General features: G+C 40.3%; 3 protein-coding genes and 1 long non-coding RNA gene across 12 annotated transcripts; 2 read left to right on the plus strand and 2 right to left on the minus strand.

The window, feature by feature from the left end:
- Positions 1-71: 71 nt before the first annotated feature.
- LOC116923430 (mitochondrial dicarboxylate carrier) lies at positions 72-2,196 on the plus strand. 6 transcript variants are annotated; one of them, XM_045174276.1, is made up of 8 exons: positions 78-232; positions 354-452; positions 520-639; positions 769-924; positions 991-1,160; positions 1,226-1,433; positions 1,501-1,581; positions 1,666-2,196. In XM_045174276.1, exons 3-8 carry the CDS (start codon positions 535-537, stop codon positions 1,822-1,824), a joined length of 879 nt encoding a protein of 292 aa, XP_045030211.1. In that variant the 5' UTR covers positions 78-232; positions 354-452; positions 520-534; the 3' UTR covers positions 1,825-2,196. The 6 variants fall into 6 exon arrangements, with proteins under 6 accessions (XP_032785785.1, XP_045030211.1, XP_045030213.1 ...); XM_045174278.1 differs by having other exon boundaries at positions 354-448; XM_032929894.2 differs by lacking the exon at positions 354-452 and having other exon boundaries at positions 72-232.
- Positions 2,197-5,680: 3,484 nt separating this feature from the next.
- Positions 5,681-7,629, minus strand: LOC116923434. 2 transcript variants are annotated; one of them, XR_006647040.1, is made up of 4 exons: positions 6,981-7,629; positions 6,544-6,647; positions 5,895-6,483; positions 5,681-5,817 (listed from the first exon to the last, which is right to left on the minus strand). It is a non-coding gene; the product is annotated as an uncharacterized LOC116923434 (long non-coding RNA). The 2 variants fall into 2 exon arrangements; XR_004394522.2 differs by having other exon boundaries at positions 5,687-6,483; positions 6,981-7,241.
- A 3,567-nt stretch (positions 7,630-11,196) lies between these two features.
- Positions 11,197-18,628, minus strand: LOC116923433 (obscurin). Of its 2 annotated transcripts, none has more exons than XM_045174280.1 (3): positions 12,235-12,430; positions 12,050-12,171; positions 11,197-11,968 (listed from the first exon to the last, which is right to left on the minus strand). In XM_045174280.1, the coding sequence occupies exons 1-3, from the start codon at positions 12,278-12,280 to the stop codon at positions 11,843-11,845; spliced, it is 294 nt and encodes a 97-aa protein (XP_045030215.1). In that variant the 5' UTR covers positions 12,281-12,430; the 3' UTR covers positions 11,197-11,842. The 2 variants fall into 2 exon arrangements, 1 of the variants encoding a protein (XP_045030215.1); XR_006647039.1 differs by lacking the exon at positions 11,197-11,968 and adding an exon at positions 18,182-18,628 and having other exon boundaries at positions 12,082-12,171; positions 12,235-12,583.
- Positions 18,629-20,268: 1,640 nt separating this feature from the next.
- On the plus strand, positions 20,269-21,510 carry LOC116923432 (adhesive plaque matrix protein). Of its 2 annotated transcripts, none has more exons than XM_045174279.1 (3): positions 20,269-20,617; positions 20,683-21,084; positions 21,157-21,510. In XM_045174279.1, exons 1-3 carry the CDS (start codon positions 20,564-20,566, stop codon positions 21,445-21,447), a joined length of 747 nt encoding a protein of 248 aa, XP_045030214.1. In that variant the 5' UTR covers positions 20,269-20,563; the 3' UTR covers positions 21,448-21,510. The 2 variants fall into 2 exon arrangements, with proteins under 2 accessions (XP_045030214.1, XP_032785788.1); XM_032929897.2 differs by having other exon boundaries at positions 20,269-20,581.
- The last annotated feature ends 614 nt before the right edge of the window (positions 21,511-22,124 follow it).

Below are 22,124 nucleotides of genomic sequence, written 5' to 3' on the forward strand. Positions count from 1 at the left end.
TCAATTTCTGGCCATAGGTGGCGTTTTCATTATCGGTTTAAAACTGTTCGTGCGTGCCTCTAGATGTATCTGTTGATCAGGTGTTTACCTTCTTAAAGTGTTATTAATTTCGGGAGTGAATTACGGGCGCGTCAAGTGGCAAATCAGACGAATACTGATTACTCATAAGGCCCTGTAAAAAGTGTAGTACAAGCTGATTAACGTCAGGACGCTGTGAGAACAGTGTGATCAGGTATATAGCGTTTCTACTTTCTAGTGTATATTTTTGTTAATCAGACGAATCCTGATTCGTCTAATTTGCCACTTGACGCGCCCCATGGCATTCCATCACGTACACCTACTCTAAATCAAAGGCCCTTGTGCCGAAAGACTTTTGGGTTGATTTTGTCTTCGTCAGTCGTGTTGTTTACCACGCAACTTTATTTTTTAGGCGCCTGTCGTAACAGCCGTTGGTAGACATAGTCATTCACATCAGAACATTCACGTTATTACCAGTTGTTTGTTTTAAATTCGTTCCAGTGCTAAACCAATAACATGCTTGCAAATGCAACAACAGAGAAACGCTTGTCCCGCTGGTACTTCGGTGGGCTAGCTTCGAGTGGAGCAGCAATTGTAACTCATCCTCTTGATTTGATTAAGGTTTGTGGATGTTCAATGGTTTTATATTTGTAAGTATTTTGTACTGTAGTATGTTCTTTGATATTGTTAAAAAAGAAAAGATTGCATGGTCAAGAATCAATCTATCATGCTGTGTTTACGTTCTATTAGGTTCATTTGCAAACTCAACAAGATGGAAAAGTTAAGGCAGTAAGGCTGGCCATTAATATAGTGAAACAGCAAGGCATTTCTGCTCTTTACTCAGGACTCACAGCTTCCCTTCTTCGGCAGTTGACCTACTCAACTGCAAGATTTGGGATATACGAAGTATATAATCACCTCTTTGTAAATTTTTTATTTCTGAAATTAAATGTGAATGTTTTTATTAAAAAGGTGTCAAAACAGTATGTTGGTGGTACCAAGGCGGACAACATTCCATTTTATCAGAAAGCCTTTATAGCTGGAATGTCTGGTGCTGTAGGTGGACTTGTTGGTACACCTGGTGACATGATTAACGTCCGAATGCAAAATGACGTTAAAATACCTGCAGCTCAGCGAAGAAAGTAATACCACATATTAGCAGTCCATATTCTTTTTCACGTGCTAGTTATTCACAATTGAATTCTAGCTACAAGCATGCTATCGACGGAGTTGTTCGTGTCTACCGAGAGGAAGGATTTAGGCGTCTCTTTTCAGGCGCATCAACAGCCACTGGACGAGCAGTTTTAATGACTATTGGCCAGCTGTCCTTTTACGACCAAATAAAAATTATTCTTCTCAATACGGGACATTTCGAGGACAACCTTATCACGCATTTTGCAGCATCTCTGTCAGCCGTAAATTTCATACCTACTGTGTATCAAGGTGAAAGAAGTAGTAACCTTCATAATTTCAATTACACAGGGAGCCATAGCAACCACAATGACTCAACCATTAGACGTTTTGAAAACACGAGCTATGAACGCAAAACCAGGAGAATTTAAAGTAAGATAGGTGTTTTTTACCATTGGAAAGTAGCGTCACGCAGTAATGACCAAATTCTGCTGTATAATTTTTCATTCCGTTCAGAATTTGTTGCACCTGGTCACGTACACGGCCAAGCTTGGACCCCTGGGGTTTTACAAGGGCTACGTGCCGGCCTTCATCCGTCTGGCACCACAAACTATTTTGACGTTCGTTTTCCTTGAACAACTTCGTAAACACTTTGGATACTTTCCGGCCAAATGAAGTCCTCCTATCTACAAGGAAGGAAAAACGTGGTTTTCTTCTTTGTCATTTGTTAATGACTGATGAACATATCAAACAGATTCTTCTCACCATGGTAGCTTAGATGTCGGATTCAGCTGTGATAGTCATAGAATTTATTGTTGAGACGGTATCCTTCTAACAAAGGGCAATTTTAGAAAATGAAGAAATCATAGTTTTACATAAAGGAATTATAATAAGGAATAGGGATAGGAGTCACAGACTTTGAAATGATATGATGGAATTCTTTTCTTTCGTTGCTATCGTTTGAATGTGCCCAGTTGATCATGTATTGCATTTATTCTATCATGCGATAACTATCCTGATGAATCAAACACGATTGTGACTTTTCTACTTTGGTCTTATTCTTCTATCTTCCACGTCGTGCTCGCAAGGCAAACTATTTTCAATTGGTCTAGCAGTTCAATTCAATTGAATATGTTGTAGCGCAGGAAATTGTTAGCAACATCTGGAGAAAATTGGGGATTTACAAAAATCATGGGAGTTATCGATCCTACAGTTGTTTCCTGGCACTGATTGTATTTTAATTGGGATCGTGTGCGACGTATTCCCCATCGCATCCTATTGTCTCGTTTTTCACGAAAGAAAAATCCCTAACTTTCTTATAAAAGTCAGCGGCTTTGTAGTCGTGTTTTTTAGTTTCTAAATCCCAAATCCTCGGTAGATGAGTCTAGCAGTAAGTAGGTGAAGCGATTACGAAACCCGTGTGGCATTATCGTGCGTCCTACCTGAGCAAAATGCTCGTCGAAATAAAGAAAAAAAAAGAAAAAAAAAAGAACGAGGAAAAAGATAGAGTGGCGGAGAAAAAAACATTGCTGCGTGACGAGAAGCACAGCTCTTTGCCATGATCGATCGAATCCTTGTCGCTATATATTTTTTTTACAACATTCTCTTTCGCTGTTTTACGAGTTCTCTATGCGTCGTCTTCGTAGTCGAGCCGTCTTCACCGAAACGAATCGATAGGGAGAAAAACGTAAAGGAGAATAACAGTTCGTCAAAAGAATATGGTCCTCCTTACACAAGGTTGTTTGGACCATATCTACCACCCCACGCATGGCCGCATACAACTAGAGCTCATAAATACATGCAAACAAAAGGCGCTGCTGGCTACCTTTCCTGGCGGATGTCAGGCGAGCGTATAGCAGTACACTTTGTATGTATTTTTCTTTCAATTCTCGACGAATTTAATCCTCTGTCCTCGTTCTTTGCCTCCATTTTATCTTTACGCCAAACCTGATCCGTATGTGAAGTCCAGAATGAAATTCAATGTCTGAAGGATTTTGCAAGATCTTCTTTTATCAACGGTTCACATCGGTTCTGTTGACGAGAGATACTTTCAATATTTTTTCTTTGAATAATTCAGCATGGAAATGAAAAGCTAAAAAGGAAAACTGTTTTCCCATTTATTGTTTCCTTAGTTTGTTCGATCTCCACACGTTCCTCCTGACACTCAAGTACACGGTGGAGATGCTGAATGCCGAGTGCGTTTCAGCTCGGCTGAACCGAGTGAGATCATAGAGCAAAGGTTGGCGTCATCGACCGAACGAATGAAAAAAAAAATCGGGAACCAAAACAGTCACGAAAGTTCTGAAAAAAAAAAAAAGAAAACTAAAATATTTTTAGAGAAGGGATTGAAGAACCCTATTTAAAAAGTTTTGCACTTTCCACCGGGATTACTAAGACAGAAAACGATGATTCCCCTTTTGAAAACGTAGAAGAAAAAACCGAGCCTTGATGGTCGTAATGTTGGCGGGATTTTGAAAAGCGTAAGTCCACCGATTCAGGCTCTCTTAACAGAGTTAAATATCCCTTAAAGAATGAAAAAAAGGGGGAAAAAAGAAGCGCGGCTTATTGATGACGACGATCACGATCGACCGTCTTCCCTTTTACAGGAGCTTGTTCCCTATGCCCTTTGACTGGCCTCACATTGTCGACTGATGGTGAACGCCATTCAGTTTTTTTTCGGGAAACGAACCGTAGCAAACTAAAGATTCAAACGTGAATATAAAGCGATGAAAGAATATTTTCCGAGCAAAGGAAGGGGGAAATGAGAAAGAGATTGTTCGGGTCTATAAACAAACATCTGATCATCTCCGAGGTTCTAATTTTAGCTGCCAAATATGAACAGAAAAAGGTCGAGGCTGGAGGCAAGTGGAAAATCAATCCAGTAGATCAATAGGACACGAGAACCTAATTAGTCCCGAAGGTTTCGTTGTCTAATAAACGGCAAAGGACAGAAGACTACACAACTCCGGCTCGAACCAAAAGTCCCTTGTCTTCGTTTATAACCTGTCTAATATTTGAGCGCCATAAAATTTTTCTTGTTTCGAAAGACGAAATGTTCACTACCTTTTTTTAAACATCTTCTCTGCGTTATTTATGAGATAGCGTAAAAAATAAAAGGGTGGGACCGGATGTAGAAAAGCGTGGCATCGTTTAGACGACGTGTACGTACGTCATCAAATGTTCACGCATTTACGACGATGTGGTCGGTAGACGTCTTGATGCCTCCGCCACGCATCGTCAATCACAGTGCTAGCACTCACGAATATATTGACGCTTTAACGAATAATGAGACCCTAGTACTTCCAGCAAGCTTGAAAAGTGGCAAAAGAAAAAGAAATAAAATTTAAAAAAAAATGTTACCAACTGGGATGAAGGCTTTGTTTGTAGCACTCAAGGCGATGAATTGATCATGACGAAAAATCGATCTCACGTCTCGCTATATGGTGCCCAAACGGAACGGGGGGTCGACCTAAGGTTTTCTATAGGTACGCCAGAATGTGGTACTTCAGTCGCCATAGTATCAAACATGTAGGGTTGAGCGTCCTGGAAACATGACAAGATTGAAACAGAGAATTAATTGGTTATTATAACGTAATCTGGTAGGATTTCCAGATGGTCTGGTTCATATTCTCCCCCCTCCCAACCCTTTGGGCCTTGGCGCGTCCTCCGTCACCTAATTCGGCAAATGAGCCCACGGTACGAAACACTTTCGAAGCCCCCGAGTGCCGTGCTCGGGTGCATTCTAAACGAACCTTCATCCTTTCTTTCTGAATCCCAAGTCTTTTCTTCTTCTAAGTATAGGATTCGTTTTTATTTTCTTCTCTAGACTACGTAAAGGTTACAAAGTGACTACGTCGAGTGCCCAATAGAAATGTTTCCAGATAATAAATAATTACTTTACTGAAGAAAAGGGGGAAGTACAAGTATTTTATCTACAACGTACATCCACTTCAAGTTTCATGATTTTACGGGTCGGACGACGTGATGGACCGAAATAGAAAATGTATTTTCTAGTTGACGGACATCAATAAAATTTTTAGAGGTTCTTGATCGTAAAAGAAACTCCTTGATAAATTCTCGCAAAATTGAGTGCTGAGAGTTGGTAAAATAGAAGATAAATTTTTTTTTTTACGAACGATAGAATATTAAACTGAGATTGCTAATGCAGACATTAACGTGATAGAAAAGTTGGAAGAGAGATGGGCGCGATAGAGTGAAGGCAGCAGCTGGATCAATAAACGTCAGCACGACAATTTACCATTTCTCATTAGAGCCCCGACCACAGTGACAGAGGAAAGTTCAACTTTAGTGCAGTTCATCCGTCAAATAATTAGAATAAAGCGTGGACGCACAGTTAACTATTTTCGTTCTTTTTAAGCTTTCCGAAATGTTCTTTGTTACATTTTGCGACCCGACCTGCCAACAACTGTCACACTAGGGCGACTTGCCAACTCTTGTCGGGGAGGCAGAAAAGTTGTACCACTACTACCTTCCCACGGTAAGAAAAAATGAAAAAGAAAATAGGAAATTGCCTGTGATTCGATTCCAGTTTTGTCGTTGTCGCTGCAAGCGGGACAGCGAGGACGGACGAACGCTACAAGCGGAGCATCCTAATCTTTTTTCCTTGTTTCTTCTTTGTTCACTTTCTTTTCCTTTCATGGTGGACATCTGCAAATAAGCAAACACGTGAAAAGAAAAATCCTAGAATACAAAAGTGACAAGTACAGCATTATTTAGACTCTAACAAAAAATCATGTGATGACTTATCCGGAGGTTAGTAGATCGTGACGGAACGGTTGTTATCTGAGATGCATCAAGGAATAAGCCCTGTGTGTAGCAAAACAAAAACAAACCAGACAATAGTTGATGGAGATTGAATACGCACACATAACAAAACAAACAAAAAATACTGTATGGTAGCATATTCGGTCGAGTAGAAAACTTGAGCAGTGGAGGATGCAAAGAGGTCATCAGCAATTTCGGGGCGAGTACCGATGATTTATTTGGAAAGAAGTCAGCCAAGTGAACGAGAACTAACAGCACACATTGTTTCTCGACACTCGGGTACATGGATGTATTGAGCCAAACGTTACGAATCGGCGGAATTTCTCGTTCCTCCATTTCCTCAGTGTCTGTCTTTTGTAACATCTCCCGTTTGGCCTGACAGCTTACACTTGGGGGAGCCGTACATAAAAGAAAAAATGGGAATTACCTTATTTTTTTCGTATAGCCATTTGCACAGTCAGGATGTGTAATCCCAATCGGATATGCCAGCACGTCATGATGCTATAAGGACGCCTGTCGTTGTAAGATACAAAAGATCCACACAAAGATCTGAAAAAAACAAACAAAAGATATAGCTTAAGAGCAACGTACAACGAAAGGGTTGCATACTTTAAGATAAATCGTCGCCATGCATCGACGTCCATGTCAGATGGCAGTAAGTCAGTTGCAACCAGGATATTTGGCCATCACTTTCTTTCTGTTTTTGGCACTATCTATGAAGCAAAAAGAATCATAGTGTCACTGCCATGAATTGCTTTACGAACAGTTAGATCCACCATGTTTTTTGTACACTTCCCTTTTGTAATGAGTAATAATGGAGAATGAATATATTACTGCCTCAGCTTGTCATTGTGATCAAATTTCATGGGAAATGTACTACATTTAACTTTTCATCCAGCTTATTTTATTTCAAAAATAATAAAACTTAAAATCATTCAAGCAGCTATTTAACCATAAATTCTTTTACCAGGAATTATCTAATACATTTTTAATCTTGGAAGTCAGTGATTTTTGATTAACTACGTCACACAAAATTGCCAACGTACCTTTACTACCTGAACAATTATGCAAACGTCGTCCTAGATTGACCGAGTGGCAGAGAGCCGAAATGAAGTAGCTTAGTTTCAGCTAAAAATTCGTTTTCACGAGAGGACTGTAAAAATTCTCGAATCTCGACTCAAGTCTCGTGTCTTTCGTCTTCAGAATACTTTTTAATACTGTCGAGAGCAACGTTGCACGACAGCTATCCCATTAGTCTAATTGTTTTGTTTTTTGTTTATGTAATTGCAAAAAAGCAACTGTTACTTTTTTTTTACAACTCAGCCATTTTTAGAAACATTCTACTCTACAACTAAAGTCGCCTTTTGTCAACTTTGTAAATGTCAACGGAGATGAACAAAAAAATCATGTTTCATTTGTTCTGAGTACTAGTGACTCGCTGTCATAGCGAACAAAGTAAAATCTCTAAACTTCAAACAATGCAATGCAAATTTGTTATGAAATTCAAGGTCTATTCAGAATCTCATTATGTGAAAGTTGGCAAACGAAGGAAAAGTTGTAGACAACAAGAGCTGACAAATTCGTCAAAAAATACAAAACAAAAGCTAGTGGCTTTCATATTTCACAGAGTATCATATCTGCAAACTTGGATCGATAAAAGAAAAGTTAATATTGCCTTAGGGAAGTACTTTGCAATTTCGTATTTTACTTTCAACTTCTTGAAAGACCAACTTTAAACGAAATTGGACGTTCGTTCTTCACGATGGATATAACGATAGAACATGGAGAACAACTCCGCCGACCGAAATCGTTCGTTGGCCCACCTAACTACATTTCTTTTCCTGGACAAAAGCTATTTCCTACATGTAGATAACGGTTGCTACGTGGCAATCAAAAGTCCGTTTGATATTTTCCATCATCAGAATAACGGTTGCTTCCTCGAAAAAGAAACTTGCATAAACGTAGAATTGTTTCGCCGCCCAGGAGAGTAATCTTTAGATCTTTAGTGGAATAAAAGAAGAAAGAAAAGGCACAGCCATTTTGGCAGACTAAAGACCGAATGAAAGACAAACAGAAAAGGCATACAGTCAGCAAACAATGTGAATTCAAGCAATAATAAAAAAAAGGCAACACATTTTTGAATACGATGGTTCTACACCGTACTCTGCCCAACGCCCCATGTACCCGTATACTTGTGCACATCTATGCAAATAGGAAACTCTTGTTTTACACATCATACACAGTGCTGTATGATGTATACCAATATAATTGGATGCCACTCTCGGCACGACGGGTCCTAGACGCGTGTCGGATATTGTACCCAAAGTTTCGCTTTTCTGTCTTTTTCTCTTTAAATGCATTCCCTTTATCTATTTCCTTTTGCTTTCTTCTAGATGGAATCCTTTCTTTTTCTGCCTAAATCTATATGGTATATATATATATATATATATATCCATGTCGGTCTCTTTCTTCGGGATCAGAGGGGAGGCACGTCTCCCACGAGCCACGGGAAAATGGATAAATAGATAGAGAGATACAAAAGTAGAAAAGGAGTCGCGTTTACAGACACGCCATTTTCAATTTGGGAAGCCGGTGAGCTGAGCCCGTTCACATCATCACCGCGTCATTTTCTTTTTCTTTTTTTCTAAATTTCCCCTTTTTCTTTCTTCTTTTTTCGATATTCGTATAATTTCACCTTGTCTGTTTATTTGATTCCGTGCATGGATTCCCTTCTTATTTTACAGCCCAGTTATTTCTTTCTGGAATTGATCTTTTTGTTTAGCTCGAAGACTTTGGTAAAATAAAAAAGAGCCGATAATAGGAAAAAGAAAACTTTTTTAAGCTCGATATAAACAGCGCACTGATTATCTCTATTGATTTACGTGCAAAAGTCAATACAGGCTTTGTTGCAAAATGCGGTGACAACCGAAACGCCCCCAGCCCAAAACGGATTAAAAACAACCACGAAAAAGCAACGACTGTTGAAAACTAATCGTGATTAACTAATGACTATGTAAGTTAGTATGACTGCTTTTTCAGTGTGTTTTCATTGAACCGTTGCTTATAATATATACTCCGGATAATAAACCACATAGCGTGCCCCGTTTTGGCGTCGTGATACAAGCAAAGTGCCACCCGAGAAACGGTGCTAAGCTTATAGCCGTGAGTGGCTGAATGAGACGATCGATGTTAGGATGTCGCTAATGACTTTTATCTTTTAAACTATATCGATCGGCTGACATTTGATTATGTCCTCGGCTGATAAGTGACGTGATCCAGCCTTTTACAACAGATTGACACGGGAAAAGAGAGTGTCGTTAAACTCCTTTTTTTAGGATAATGTTTCTTTTCTCTTTCACGTGAAAGATCTAGTGTTTCTTCATTAATTGCAGCCTGAGGCTTTTGTAAGCTTGAGATCACTGGATATCAGTTTACCGTCAGCATCTTGCAAACGTTGTGTGTTACATGATTCGAAACGAATTAACGTCAGACTAAGGACATTGCACCAAGCTAAAAATCAATAAGGGCTGTGATTGGCTGTATTTATTTCCGGTATTTTGTCGGGAGTTTTTTAAAAAATTGTCCGTCTCTGTGGTGCGTTCGTTCTTGCACATCGGCTAGTAAGATTGGAGGCCGGAAAAAAAAAAGATGAAAAATACAGAGATCAATACAGAGGGATAGGTAGAGAGTCACTTGGTTGCCAATGGTTTTCCTTTTTAATATTATCAGCTTTATTAGTTTTTTTTTCCCCCTTATCTTTATAATCACATAGTGCCGATCTTCTCCCAATCCGCTAGCTTCCGTTCTGTATCATTTTTCGTTGATCTTATTGAGCTCTCTTGTTGGGTTTTCTTTCTGCTTGGGCGATGGAGGGAGGATCCGTTATGAAGTGGGCAAAATTATTCGAAGGAAAACCAACGGACAAAAGGACTACACCTTGGACGATGTGATGAAAAGGGCGACCTATCGTATTCAATCAACTTTGGCATCCCTTATCTAGGAAGTTAGAGGATTCTAATGTCCGGCAACTGATTTCCAAGTTACTTTTCACGCTCATTCATTCTGTTGGTTGTCTGCAAATATGTTCAAGTGGTTCCCATATACATGGCAGATGTTATAAAAGCTTTCTCATTTGTCTAAGTGTACAAGTAAACATTGCCGCTGCAGTTCTCTTCCCATTCTATTCATAAACCTATTTTTTATTTTTCTCTCCTTTTTTTGGGGGGGGACCTTCTTGTTCTGTCAGCTCTAACGGAGCGAGAAAGGCAAACAGACTGAGAAGTAAGGGACGAACAAAGCGATTGCTTGTGTCTGCAGCCAGTGGGCCATTAGCGAAGCGGGTGAATTGCCAACACAACAGTTACTATTCTACTAGGCTAAAATCGTTGGGGAAACGTCAACAGGAAAATAAAACTAAAGGGTCAACAACGCGCAGAGGGATGCAACATAATGCCTATTCATTGTTCCAAGTGGTTATTCTGTCTAATGAAATTCTCGAATGTCCCTTACATGCAGAACAGCATTTTTTTCGCCTTAAATGATCATCCCCGTATTTGTGCATTCTCGAAAGATCTTTGCAGTTTTTCTTTTTCTTTTAGGTTCTACAGTCCTGGTTCTTTGAGATGATGATTGACGCAACAGTGTAGTACGTATATAGGACGTACATGGCTGATTCTACTCGGCACGTCTAAAACTGCTGAAAGAAAGGAAGCGAATACCAAGTGGCTCGAAAAGAAGAGAGGATTCAATAAAAGAGCTTCTACCGGAATGCTGAATCACATAAACAAAACGAAGATGATCAATTTATGTCAGTCAACTTTCTTCTTAAACGTAAAGATCATAGTGTTACTGTAAACTTATAGTCGGGAATTTGCAAAACTACACGAACGAATTCCCCGAGAAAATTTGATACGAGCTATTGTACGTCAAAAACTCGCAAATATTCGAAAGAAATAAGCAGAACTACGTGCACCAAGACAATCCTTCACGTTATTACAAAAGAAAATTGAAAAACCAAAAGAAGAAGAGAAAACTGGAAAGGAATCGATAGAGAAAATGAACCTGGCGTGAACATTTCTCCACAGCAGCAGCGATTGTCTGACATCAGGCTTTGGCTTATTGTGTACAAGATTGAATGTCTAGGTTGACAGCGACAGCCAATTGACGTGCACCGTGTGTTTCAGATATTCACCATCGTTTGTGGCAGTTAATCTTTTTGTTTTGGTTCAAGTGTCGAAAGAAATATACACAAACAGGAGGCAGTTGAAGGGATTCACCAGTATAATTGTGTATATAAATGACTTACAGAGTTGAATGTGATGGCGCAGGGCAAACAAAAGGATCTTCAAGGGATGATTATTGAAAAACAGAGATTTCATACAGGCAGAACCTAAAAAACAAATGTATATATAGGCCCGCACAGTTAAACTAATAGAAAAATTCTGGTGCATTCAGCAGCGAAGGAGATGAACATAACATGACTACAGGTATTTTAGAATTATAAGAGACGAGATGGATATAAAGGGAAAGAGTTAGAAAGACTGCGAATAACATGAGTATAAATAAGAAAAAAAAAATGATTTTTTTCTTTTCATTTAGTTTTTTTCGAAAGGAAGATAAAAAGGGGAACTCGATGATTTGTAATTGGACACGGTGAACGTTGACTTTTCTCATTTTTTCTTCCCTCGTGAATCGTGTGCTTTTTCAAAATTGTTTTTTTTTTCTTGTGTAACGTGTCGTTTCTTTCTTTAACAATAATCATCCGCTTTCTTGTTGGTTTCAAAAAATGTAAATGGTCGTCGTATGTTTGATGCCAAATTAAAAGTTAATTAATGTTTCTCTTTTGTAGGTTCCATTTCGTTTAACTATTTCGTATACTCCTGATTTTTTTTTTCTGACTTGGGTTTTTTTAATCTTTAACGAGAGTCTTCCGTGTCATATGGCCGCGGAAAGAGGCTTGAATTTTGACAGCGGCGTGGTTCAGCGATGGATCACTCAAATCCACATCCAGTTCCTCCTCATTCGGCACTGGACTCTGTCCAAATAAGAAGACAAACATCCAGGAATCAGCCATTAATCAACAGTCAAAACATCACAAGAATTAAGTCTGATGTACCTTGGATTGAAGTTTCTCCATTTCCTTGGTAATTTCACCATCGGTTTTGCTCTTCTCCGCTTGTTTCCTCGCCATGTGACCCCGGAAGGAAGCCTGAATCTTAGTGGCTGCGTTCATCAAGTCTACAATAAAAATTCGGACGTCATCAGTTGGCAAGGCGTCATCAAAACAAGACAAATATTTACCCAAATCTTGCTCGAGTTCAGCGGGATCCATTGCGTCCAAATCCATTTCGTTCTTTTCGTTGGCAATTGATACTTTACGTCAAAGCTGTCGGTTGGTGCTGCGCTAAATCTACAACTGCTGGATGAGTTTGAGGTGGCTGTTGCTGCTGAGGCGGTTGTGGTGCAAGAGGCTTGGGATAAGTTCCTTTTTTCTTCTTGCCCGGTTTTCCACCCGGACCGTAGAGTTCCCTTTCTTTCTTATCGGCTAAATCACGACGGGTTTGATAGCCCCTGTAAAATGCCTGGATCTTGACAGCAGCGTCTTCTTCTTCAGCTAAAGAACAATGGCCAGCAGCTGAATCTTCGCTCGCTGCCAGGTTTTGAAACCACACAAAAGAACAACAAAAGAACGTAAGTAATTACGATAATAATGACGATAGAACGGCCATAATAAACGGCACATTTTAGTCCCCTTTTCATAGATTGCCGAGGGTTTCCTCAACGAACGCGCAGTCCGTAATAGACTGACACACAAAACGGGGAAATTCAGAAGGCAAAATCTTTACACAAAACTTTCCGTCTGGTATAATCAGTCCATCTGAGCATAGAATGGCATTTCCAAGAATTTTGGCATAAAAATCGGAGGTTTACATTGTACAAAAAGGGAAAAGATGAAAGTCCCTATTGCGTTAGACCGGTAGCTTTGTCGTAAGTACTACATAGGCTTGGAAATTTACCTTTGAGGCCGATGGAAATACATTAGGAGGGGTCGGCCATCTTTGTGGCAAGATCAATAAATAGTGCAACTTGACTACGGACTATCTCTCTAGATACACACTTACGTAGAGAGAACATCTTACGCAACCATTTGTTGACTTGGAAAGGCACATCATATTATTTCAGCAATGTAATATGTCGCCTGTATTTGTTTCGCCATGATTAAACAAGAGAACTATATATATTTATTTCCCCTCTGAAAGAGAAACAATGTCTCATTTTCATGTGTGTGTGTCTCCATTTCTATTAAACGAGAATGACGGTAAATATTTGATGGGTTTCGCTTGCGCCATTCATTTGTTCCACGCACCACGTTCCATCCTTTTTAAAATGCAAAAGTCATTTCAGCTTTTCATTATTCATCCACATGCTCTTTTAAGGCGTCCGGCGTTTGCCTTTCAACTGTCTAATTGCTTTCCGCTTTGCACGAGGTTCAACAATCCGACGGCAATGAACAATGTCCCAATCGTTATCCCGCAGTAGCAGCTCATAACAGAACGGGGCACGTCCATCAGCGGAAAGTCACAAACTAAAAACCCCTCTTTGCATTATTTGTTGTTTAGAATGTTACGGAGCCATTTTCATCCCACCGACTACGTAAATTTGTATCTACTTCAATCTTTTTTCGCTTATTGGATATTCGTGGTTTCTTATGTCAATGTTTCCTTAGGGATTATTGAGTAGGAAAAACAAAAATGGCTGCAGGTAATCAGGCGGTGGTTACCATCCGCTGCCAACTTCTTTTATGTTCCACTGAAGAGTTATCTCTGACTCGAGTTTTCCTCGTTGTCCAATGGCACGTATAAATTTCGATCGATAATCGACTTTTATCATTTTGTCCATTGTAACTTTGCATGTCGCCATGTCCTACCGGCAAAGCTCGTCTTCTTTTCTGAATAATCGAAAATGAGCGGAAACGCTCGCGCAAAGTCCCGCACCTTTTAACTGAAAAAAAAAAATCCCCATAAAAAAAAAGAGAGAATCCTAAAGGATAATAATGGATGGGGTTAGAAAGCAATGGTATGCGGATGGGGGGGTGACCGGAGCCTCGATTGATCCAACAAGCCAGCGGGGACCTTAAGTTTGCCCAGCAGCACAGGCACGCAAAACACGGCTTTGTTTGATTAGCCCCGCATATGGTACAAAACCTGCTGGCAATAACGTGTACATGCACCCTAGATGACGTCGATCCATCCGGCTGTTATCATTTCTGATTCTATTTTTTGTTTTCACCCGCTTTTGCTATACACACGCACATACACAAAAGCATCCGTTTTGATTGACACCATCCATCCTCTTGCAAACTGCTTGAGCAAGCAATCAGTTCAACTCGAGCTACATCAAACTCCATTCTCAGTACAAATCATCAACAGTCAAAATTGGGAGGCAAAAAGAATAAAATTTCCTTAGTCGCGTTGTGTTGTAACGATAAATTTCTATAGGGCGTCCCATAGGTCGGTGTGTGTGTACACATTTAAACTAGTGAGAATTGAGCTGATGCTCCGATTCTCTCTCATGTGCGATCAAAGGGCTTTCCTCCCTCTTGGTGGTGGGCTTCTTGTTTAGATTTCGGGTCGTGAATCTCGAGAGTCAAACGAACGAACGTCGATGAACGGGCTCGATGGATAAAGGACTCAATATCTGTACGCTTGTCATCCGTGTGTGTAGAGAGCTGGATAAATCCGAGTGATGTTAGAATACAGTCTACTAAGCCCTCTCCATCAAAAAGAGAAAAGAAATCTTAGTGCACCCTCAATTTCGAAAGGAACGGGCAGGGCTTGCGGGCCTCTGTCACGAGTGCGGAGGATGGAATAATTATATTGATTTGCGGATTGCGTTACCTTGCAATCATCGTTAGCTCTAACAAACACTCTGATTACACCAAGCTGCGTGCCCGTACACGAGAAATCCAATCGCTAACATGAAAAATACTTAAATGTATCAATAGACTGTTCAATACTACTCTTCAATCCCCTCGTTTATGCGTTTGGCTACTCTGTACGATTTCTAGGTCTGCACATCCCCTATCCTTTACATTTTTATTAATTATTGAAAAAGAATGTTTGTTGAGTAAATCAAAATAATCGCAAATCAAATGTTTTTCGTATTGTGTGTTACCTTTTATCGCCGCCTAAAGGGGTTAGATTCTGGCAGAGCAGTAGAGCACAAACACGGCACAACACGCAAATTAAGACGATGATAATAAAACAAGCAAGCAGTTATGCTTTGAGATAGATTGGTTAGGAGAAAAAAACAAAGTGTGAAATTGTGATAATCTGAAAAAAAGCGACGATGAAGACGGAAGAACCGATCTGGAGCTCGGTTTGCTGGCTACAGCCACCGGTCGGGACGCACGGCTCCGTGTATAAGCCAACGGCCGGAGGTTTCGCGCGCATTTCTCTCCCCTCGCTTACGTATATTTTATTTTTTTATTCCCCTCCCCCTTTTTTTTTCAGGAAGGGGAATACTTTTTATCGGGATTTTTGAGGGTATTATATTCAGTCCACCTCTCCCTTTGCGCATGCCCTTCATCAATTATTGCACAAAATTGTGTCTCAATGCCGCGTAACCAAAGGAGAAGGGCATTTGGCTGGCAAACTTTATCGCAATCAAAACGGAGGAGAAAAAAAAAAGTTACGTAACGATAACGGTAACCAAATGAGCCTCTACATCGTGATGGAGCGCTCTGGAAAAGTACTAGAAATAAAGTTCATTTTTTATTAGGTACACAAAACTTTTTGTGTGCATGTTTATGCGTTTTATGGACAACAATCTCGGATAAAAACATCCTGCCTTAACATGTCAACACTTTTCAGGCCTTGCGTAACCCAGCGGACATGTTATGCAGTCGTTTAAAGCTCGTTAGCTCCTCTGATTCGAAACTGCTGGCATCGACCTTTTTGAAGTGTTTGTAAAACAACTGGAAGAAATGAAAAAGTTAAACGATTTAAATCTTGGGGCGGAGATATCAAGAGAGCATGTGATTATAATGGATTGCCTGTGCCAAAAGTCGATACACTCTAACGCGTAATTTTATTGGGAAGCTGTTCGTGGAAGAACGCTATCAAACCAATTAAAGATTTCAAAAGGGAAAAGGTCATAAAAAACGATAAAATAGAAGTTTGTCGTGTCGCGTAAAGGTAGGAAAGGCTACCAATTAATTCAATGGCAATAAAAGCAAATAAGAGAATAACAAGTTGTGAATTTAATCGCGTTTGGACTTGGGCAACATAAAGATAGGAATTATGATCGTCAAAAAGCAATTTCGAAAATAATTCAATGAATAAAATATGAAATTCCAGGAAAAGTATTAAACCTACACAGCTTCAAATCCTTCCGCTTTTGACGTGGATCAATCGTTCCGGCACGAATCAATGTCCCATTCCTCAATAGGCTTTCGCAGCGTATGTGTTCTTTATCTAATGGGATACAGTGTTTTATACAGCGGCAGCGCATACCATTATTTGTTCAACGCAGAATGGAACGAAGGCGCTACAACATCTAACGTCAAACTGTCCATCTCCCCAACTGTTCCCAACATTGTCCAATATTCTGGAGGCTCAGCGAATTGAAAGCATTGGGTTAAAAGACTTGCCCTTTTTTTTTAATATCCCCAGGATCGATTTTTCTTTCACTAGCAGTAGCATTAGCTTGCTTTGTTCTCTTTTATATCGATATGCAAATTTCAGTAAAAAAAAAAAAAATGAAAAAGTAATATTCTTTTAATTGAATAGCACGGCAGCGTTACATGAAATATAGAGTTCAAGATCCTCGAGCTCCTGTAGCGTGTGTGTGTGTGTTACCCTGGCCCGCTTCTATTGATTGCATTGTGACTCCCGCCCGTTCCAGCGTTTCAGAGCCTTAGTTCCCGCGTAGACGTTGTTTCGTTCGCGAAACTTTCAAGTTCTTTTCAGGATTACTTTTTTTTTAACCCTTTTTCTCTTTCGCTCAAGGCAATAGCCGCGTGCTGCGTTTCGTCCCTCACTTTGGCCGGCTTTTCTCTTTCGAAGGGGTGGGGTAACGGAAAGAATACCGGGGAAATGGAGAATGGATTTTCCGGTTCTGGAACATGAACTTGGATTGGATATATACACAAAGCAGAAAGTAAACAAACCAACAAGGCCAATCAAGAAAAATCAGGGGAAAAAGAAATAAAATAAACTTGGCAAACACGAGATTTCCCAAACAAATAATAAAAAAAAAAATTCCATAACATCCAATGCTATTTATAAACATTGATGTATCGAGTCAACAGAACGCAAAATACCCGCATTAGAGGCAAAAATCATACGATGATTTAACTCGTTTACGTCCCTCAATAGTTCAACAGACCTATAACGTATCCTCCAGACCGTTTTCGTCATACGAAATATAATCAAATTTGGGGACGCAATCTGCCCAAATCTAAAGATGTTCCTACTGTAGAATCAATAAAAGGCGGAGCTTGTAACCAGAAAAACATAAAATCGAATACAAACGTCTACGCATGGACGGCAGGGAAATGTGACCAGAAAAAGCTTTTGATTGTGTATACGTTGCTGTTTTATGGATTTTCTTGTGTACGTCTTTGAACACTAGAGATATTAGAAGAGAGGGAGAGCCTCTCTCCCCGGGATACGGTAAATTTACAGAGGGAGGAGTGCTGCTGGGAGTTGACGGCCTCACAAGTCGTTTCTCTGACGATGATCTTAGTGACAACAGACTAGAAGCGGGACATAGGGAATGAAGAGAGAAAAAAACAATCATACACATAAAAAGACGAAAACTCGAGAGGCTCGTTAAGGACATTCAACGCTGGTACACACGACTATAGTTTTCCTTTGACTATAAAGAAGCCACGGCCATTATTACCAGTATAGCGTAACGAGAGAAGGACAAGGAAGCTTAAAAAATTCAGCCATCGTCGTTGGAGACACCCAAAATCCATCCACAAACAACAAGAAAATTCCCTGACAATCATTCGTCTCTATTACATTGATGGGAAACTAAACAATAAAACCATCAGCCATCGCGCACATCATAAAACTTTGTGTGCGCTTTTCAACTGGATAAAGAACGTAGCCAAAATTGAATTACGCAATGTGTTCAAAGTCGACTCAAAAGACATCAAAGGGCTCATCAAAAAAAAAAGGTTCGCTATACATTAGGCCTCTACTCGTATAGACGTGTACATGTTTAGGTGTGTACTCACTCTGCAAGTTGGATGGATGCTGATGTAGTTGGCCGTTGGTGTTGGCCGCGGAGACGGTAGTGATAGAATTGGCTAGTCCGGCGCTTTTACTGTCAGCGCAGCCCATCTCGCGTAATACCACTTACTGCTGGTAGCTGCCTCTTCTTCGTATATAGTACACACACACACACACACACACACACACACACACTGTATTAGACACACCGGTGCGCCCGTGCTGCGCGGGTTCCCTTGAAGGTAAAAACAAACGAAAACACAAATAAATAAAAATTTAAAGCAAAAAGAAATAATAATAATAATGTATAGGGAGCTGCTAGCTTTGCTTTTGCTCAACGCAGGTCGAGCTCTTATAATGGGCACACAACATATGCGTAGATATGTGTGTCGGCAGCAACTCGTCCCGGCCACCAATAGACGAATGGCGTCGTTAGTAGCTCGTGGGTGGTGTGGCCATCCCGTTTACCTCCCACTAAAAAAAAAACCCCACACGAATCCAAGGTACAATTCTCCCGGTTGTGTGTGTGTACCCTGGACTCCAGAAAAGAAAATAAAATTAAAAAAAAAAGAGAGAAACATGCACAGAGAATTCTGGGAACTAACGTTGCGCACAACTCAACTAGACGTAAAAGAAATTGGTGGACGACGACGACACGACACAACGACGACCGCACGATTCCCCTTGTTTGTTTAGAGGGGAAAGAACGGCACGCCCACGATCTACTCAACAATCTATAAGAAGAATAGAAGGGTTCGAAACAAACACGAGCCCACAGGACACACGGAAAATATTTATCAAAGTGCAGTTTTTCATTGAAATTGTCTTTTTCAAACTGGACAAAGAGGTTTTATTTGGATTGGACACGTGAAAATAATTGGTATAGCTTTGGTATAAATGAGGCGCACGCACTTATTGGAATAGACAACCCCCGCTTTTTGTACACGTGTCAAAAATCAATTGGAATAATAGATTAGTATAGACCTTGGGCAGCGTTGTGAACTGTTTCAAAACGATCCGGCGGTACTCAACTAACGATGAACGATGAGTAGGCTACCCAGGTACGACAGGTAGAAGAAACTTACCGCAATCAGCTGTTTTTGAGTGCTCCTACACCGAAGGGATGGGACTGGAACTCACCGTCAGTTAAAACAAAAGCCAGTCTACGATGATGTGAAAATAACTGTTACGTCGGCGGCCATTTTCCAAAACACAGACACTGTTTAATGAAGGGGAGGAATAACTGAATTGATTTGAACTAGTCGTCTACCCATCACGCACATCGAAAAGGCCGGGTGAGCCCGTCAAAATCCACCTGGCGTAACGGTTGCACTCACTCCACGTTACACGACTGGTGATGGATCGAAGGTTACCTGCCGGCTGATTACTCAGATGTAATGACTTCATTAGCACTTCACACAGGTGAAAATCCAACGTGATATGCGATGGAAGGAACACTTTTTCTTGTGTTATGCTCTACGAAATGATGATACGTACAATTAAATCAATCAAACTGTAAAATCCCCAGATTTAAGTCCCCTTTCTTTGAGCTTAAAGAGTTCTCGTTAAACTGTGAATCGATAAGAAACTGGGACCTTTCTTTCTAAGGTCACTGTATTTCCATACAGTCTGATCTACACTAAAATGCCAGGGCACGAAACGAACAAAAGGAAAACTACTAATGATTCTAACCCTTACCCTTTTTGTTTGTTCCACTTTACCTCAGTTTTTTTAAAATCTCCCACGAGGGTTGTCCAAACACAACTTTATAATTCTCTGACACGCATTAAATCAACAATTCAATAAATAATGAAGTCAGTAGGGGCATCACGAACCAAAAAACAAAGAACAAATCGTTCAGAAATAATAAAAGTTCAAGTATATTGTACACATGAGGTGTCTATAGTTCTTGTATATTTACACCTTTTTCGATATTATATCTTTGTCTTCTTTTGGAAGGGGGGAGACTTACTAATCCCTCTCGCGTTTTACTCTCAGGTGGATCATATCTACGTGTGTGTCTATTGGGTGATCCACTATAGAGGATGGTTTCTATAGTGGAGTCTTGAGGCATATAAAAGTCTAGGCAGCCGGAGCCAATTGTCAGCAGTGTGCCACACAACTTGTCCAGGCAAAGTTGCAAGTGACAAGAAAAAAAAGCAGCTCTATACACAAAATATAGTCGTAAAACTTTATTTTTACTGCTCAACTTTTTTGAGTCGTTTCTTTGCAGCAAAGTTTTCCCCTCCAAAAATAAGCACGAATAAAATTCAAAAAGTTTTGCTGACTGCAGCCAAAATTATACGGAGAAAAAAAAAATCTCATTAAAAAATCATTTGAACCAAATCATCAACTTGAGTCATCGTTCATTCTGCACATCACCCAAAATGTTTGCCCGTGTGTTGGTAAGATCACGCAATTCATTTACCTCGCAGCTCGTGGTGATTGCGTGTTACGCTTCGCTATTTTGAACATCCAGTTTTACATTAATGTTCCCAAATTCCAGATATGCGTGGTACAGCTGATTGCCCAGGCCTATTGCTATGGTTACCAGCCACCCGCCCAGCCGAGTTACTACCAACAACCTGCCCAGCCTAATTACAATCAACCCACTTATCAACAGCCTAGTTACACGACTGCCAAACCATACTACCCCAGTAGCAGTGCGACGTACTACACCACAACAGCCAAACCTTATTATCCGACGACAACTTATCCGACGACACCTTACTACAGCACGACATACCCCACGACTTCTTACTACACCACGAGCCGACCGACATACGAAAAGCCAACAACTAGTTACTACCAAGAGCCAACTTATTACGCAACGACCAAAGCCTACTACGTGCAACCATCCTACACGACGGCTGCTTACTACCCCGACAACTACGATGCTAACGAAAACGTACGTTAACTTTACTTCTTTTAATTTTCAATTGCAACATTTTAATTTTACCTTTTGGCTGACGTCATGCAGGGATGGTACAACTATGCTTTCAAGTTCAACGTTAACGATTATGGTAACGAGCAATCGAGAAGTGAGACTCACGAGAATTCGGTTACTCGTGGACAGTACACCGTGAGCCTACCTGACGGGCGTAAGCAGATTGTCAACTACGAAGCGGACCAGAACGGTTATCGAGCTGAAGTGTCTTACGAACCTGCCGGAAGCAATCAATACAGCGATATGGAAAATTATTACAGTACATCCAAATACGGTTCGTCTCAATACGATTACCAAACGACGCCGACCTACATCAACTATTGATTTCTCTCAACTCTGTACAATTGACACTGTTCTCGACGAGAATAAACGAATTCTATGACTTCATCATTTGAATATTTCTATTTCTCACCTTGTACCCTTTATGGTAATGTGAACCTAATGTTTTGAAACAACGTTTGAATGTATCATAAAGTCGTGAGCTCACAACATACAGCTTCATTTGTTCCATGTTACACAGCTGGATGTGGCTTGTACGGAATATAATACGACACGAACATGTGGAAATTATGGTGGCACACGATAACGAGGAACGATGTGGAGAGAAACATCTGCCGATAGCGACGAGAAGCCAAAGAATTTACTGCGTTTGCTGGATGTCACATTCGAGCGTGTATATAGTACGTTCAATCGCAAACCATAAATACCTTCCGGGCCGTGTTCAACTGCCCTTACTCGCCCCAGTTGTTCCACATCCTGCCACGATGGACTTTCTGCTAGTTACTCGGAAGACAGTCAAAACTTATGGAGTTGTCAGGGAACATCTCATTCATGTTAAAGAGCAAGTTAATCGTCATCAAAATCGATGTTGTGGACGAGCTCTAAAAAGTTGTGACATTTCTGAAAATGTCAATGAAAAAAATAAAGTATGACGAGCTGCTCCAGTCTACACAAACACATCCACCGCTTAGAGAAAGTAGGAGAATAAGTTACAAAATTTG

Source organism: Daphnia magna, linkage group LG5 (assembly GCF_020631705.1).
Source record: "Daphnia magna isolate NIES linkage group LG5, ASM2063170v1.1, whole genome shotgun sequence".
NCBI lineage: Eukaryota > Metazoa > Arthropoda > Branchiopoda > Diplostraca > Daphniidae > Daphnia > Daphnia magna.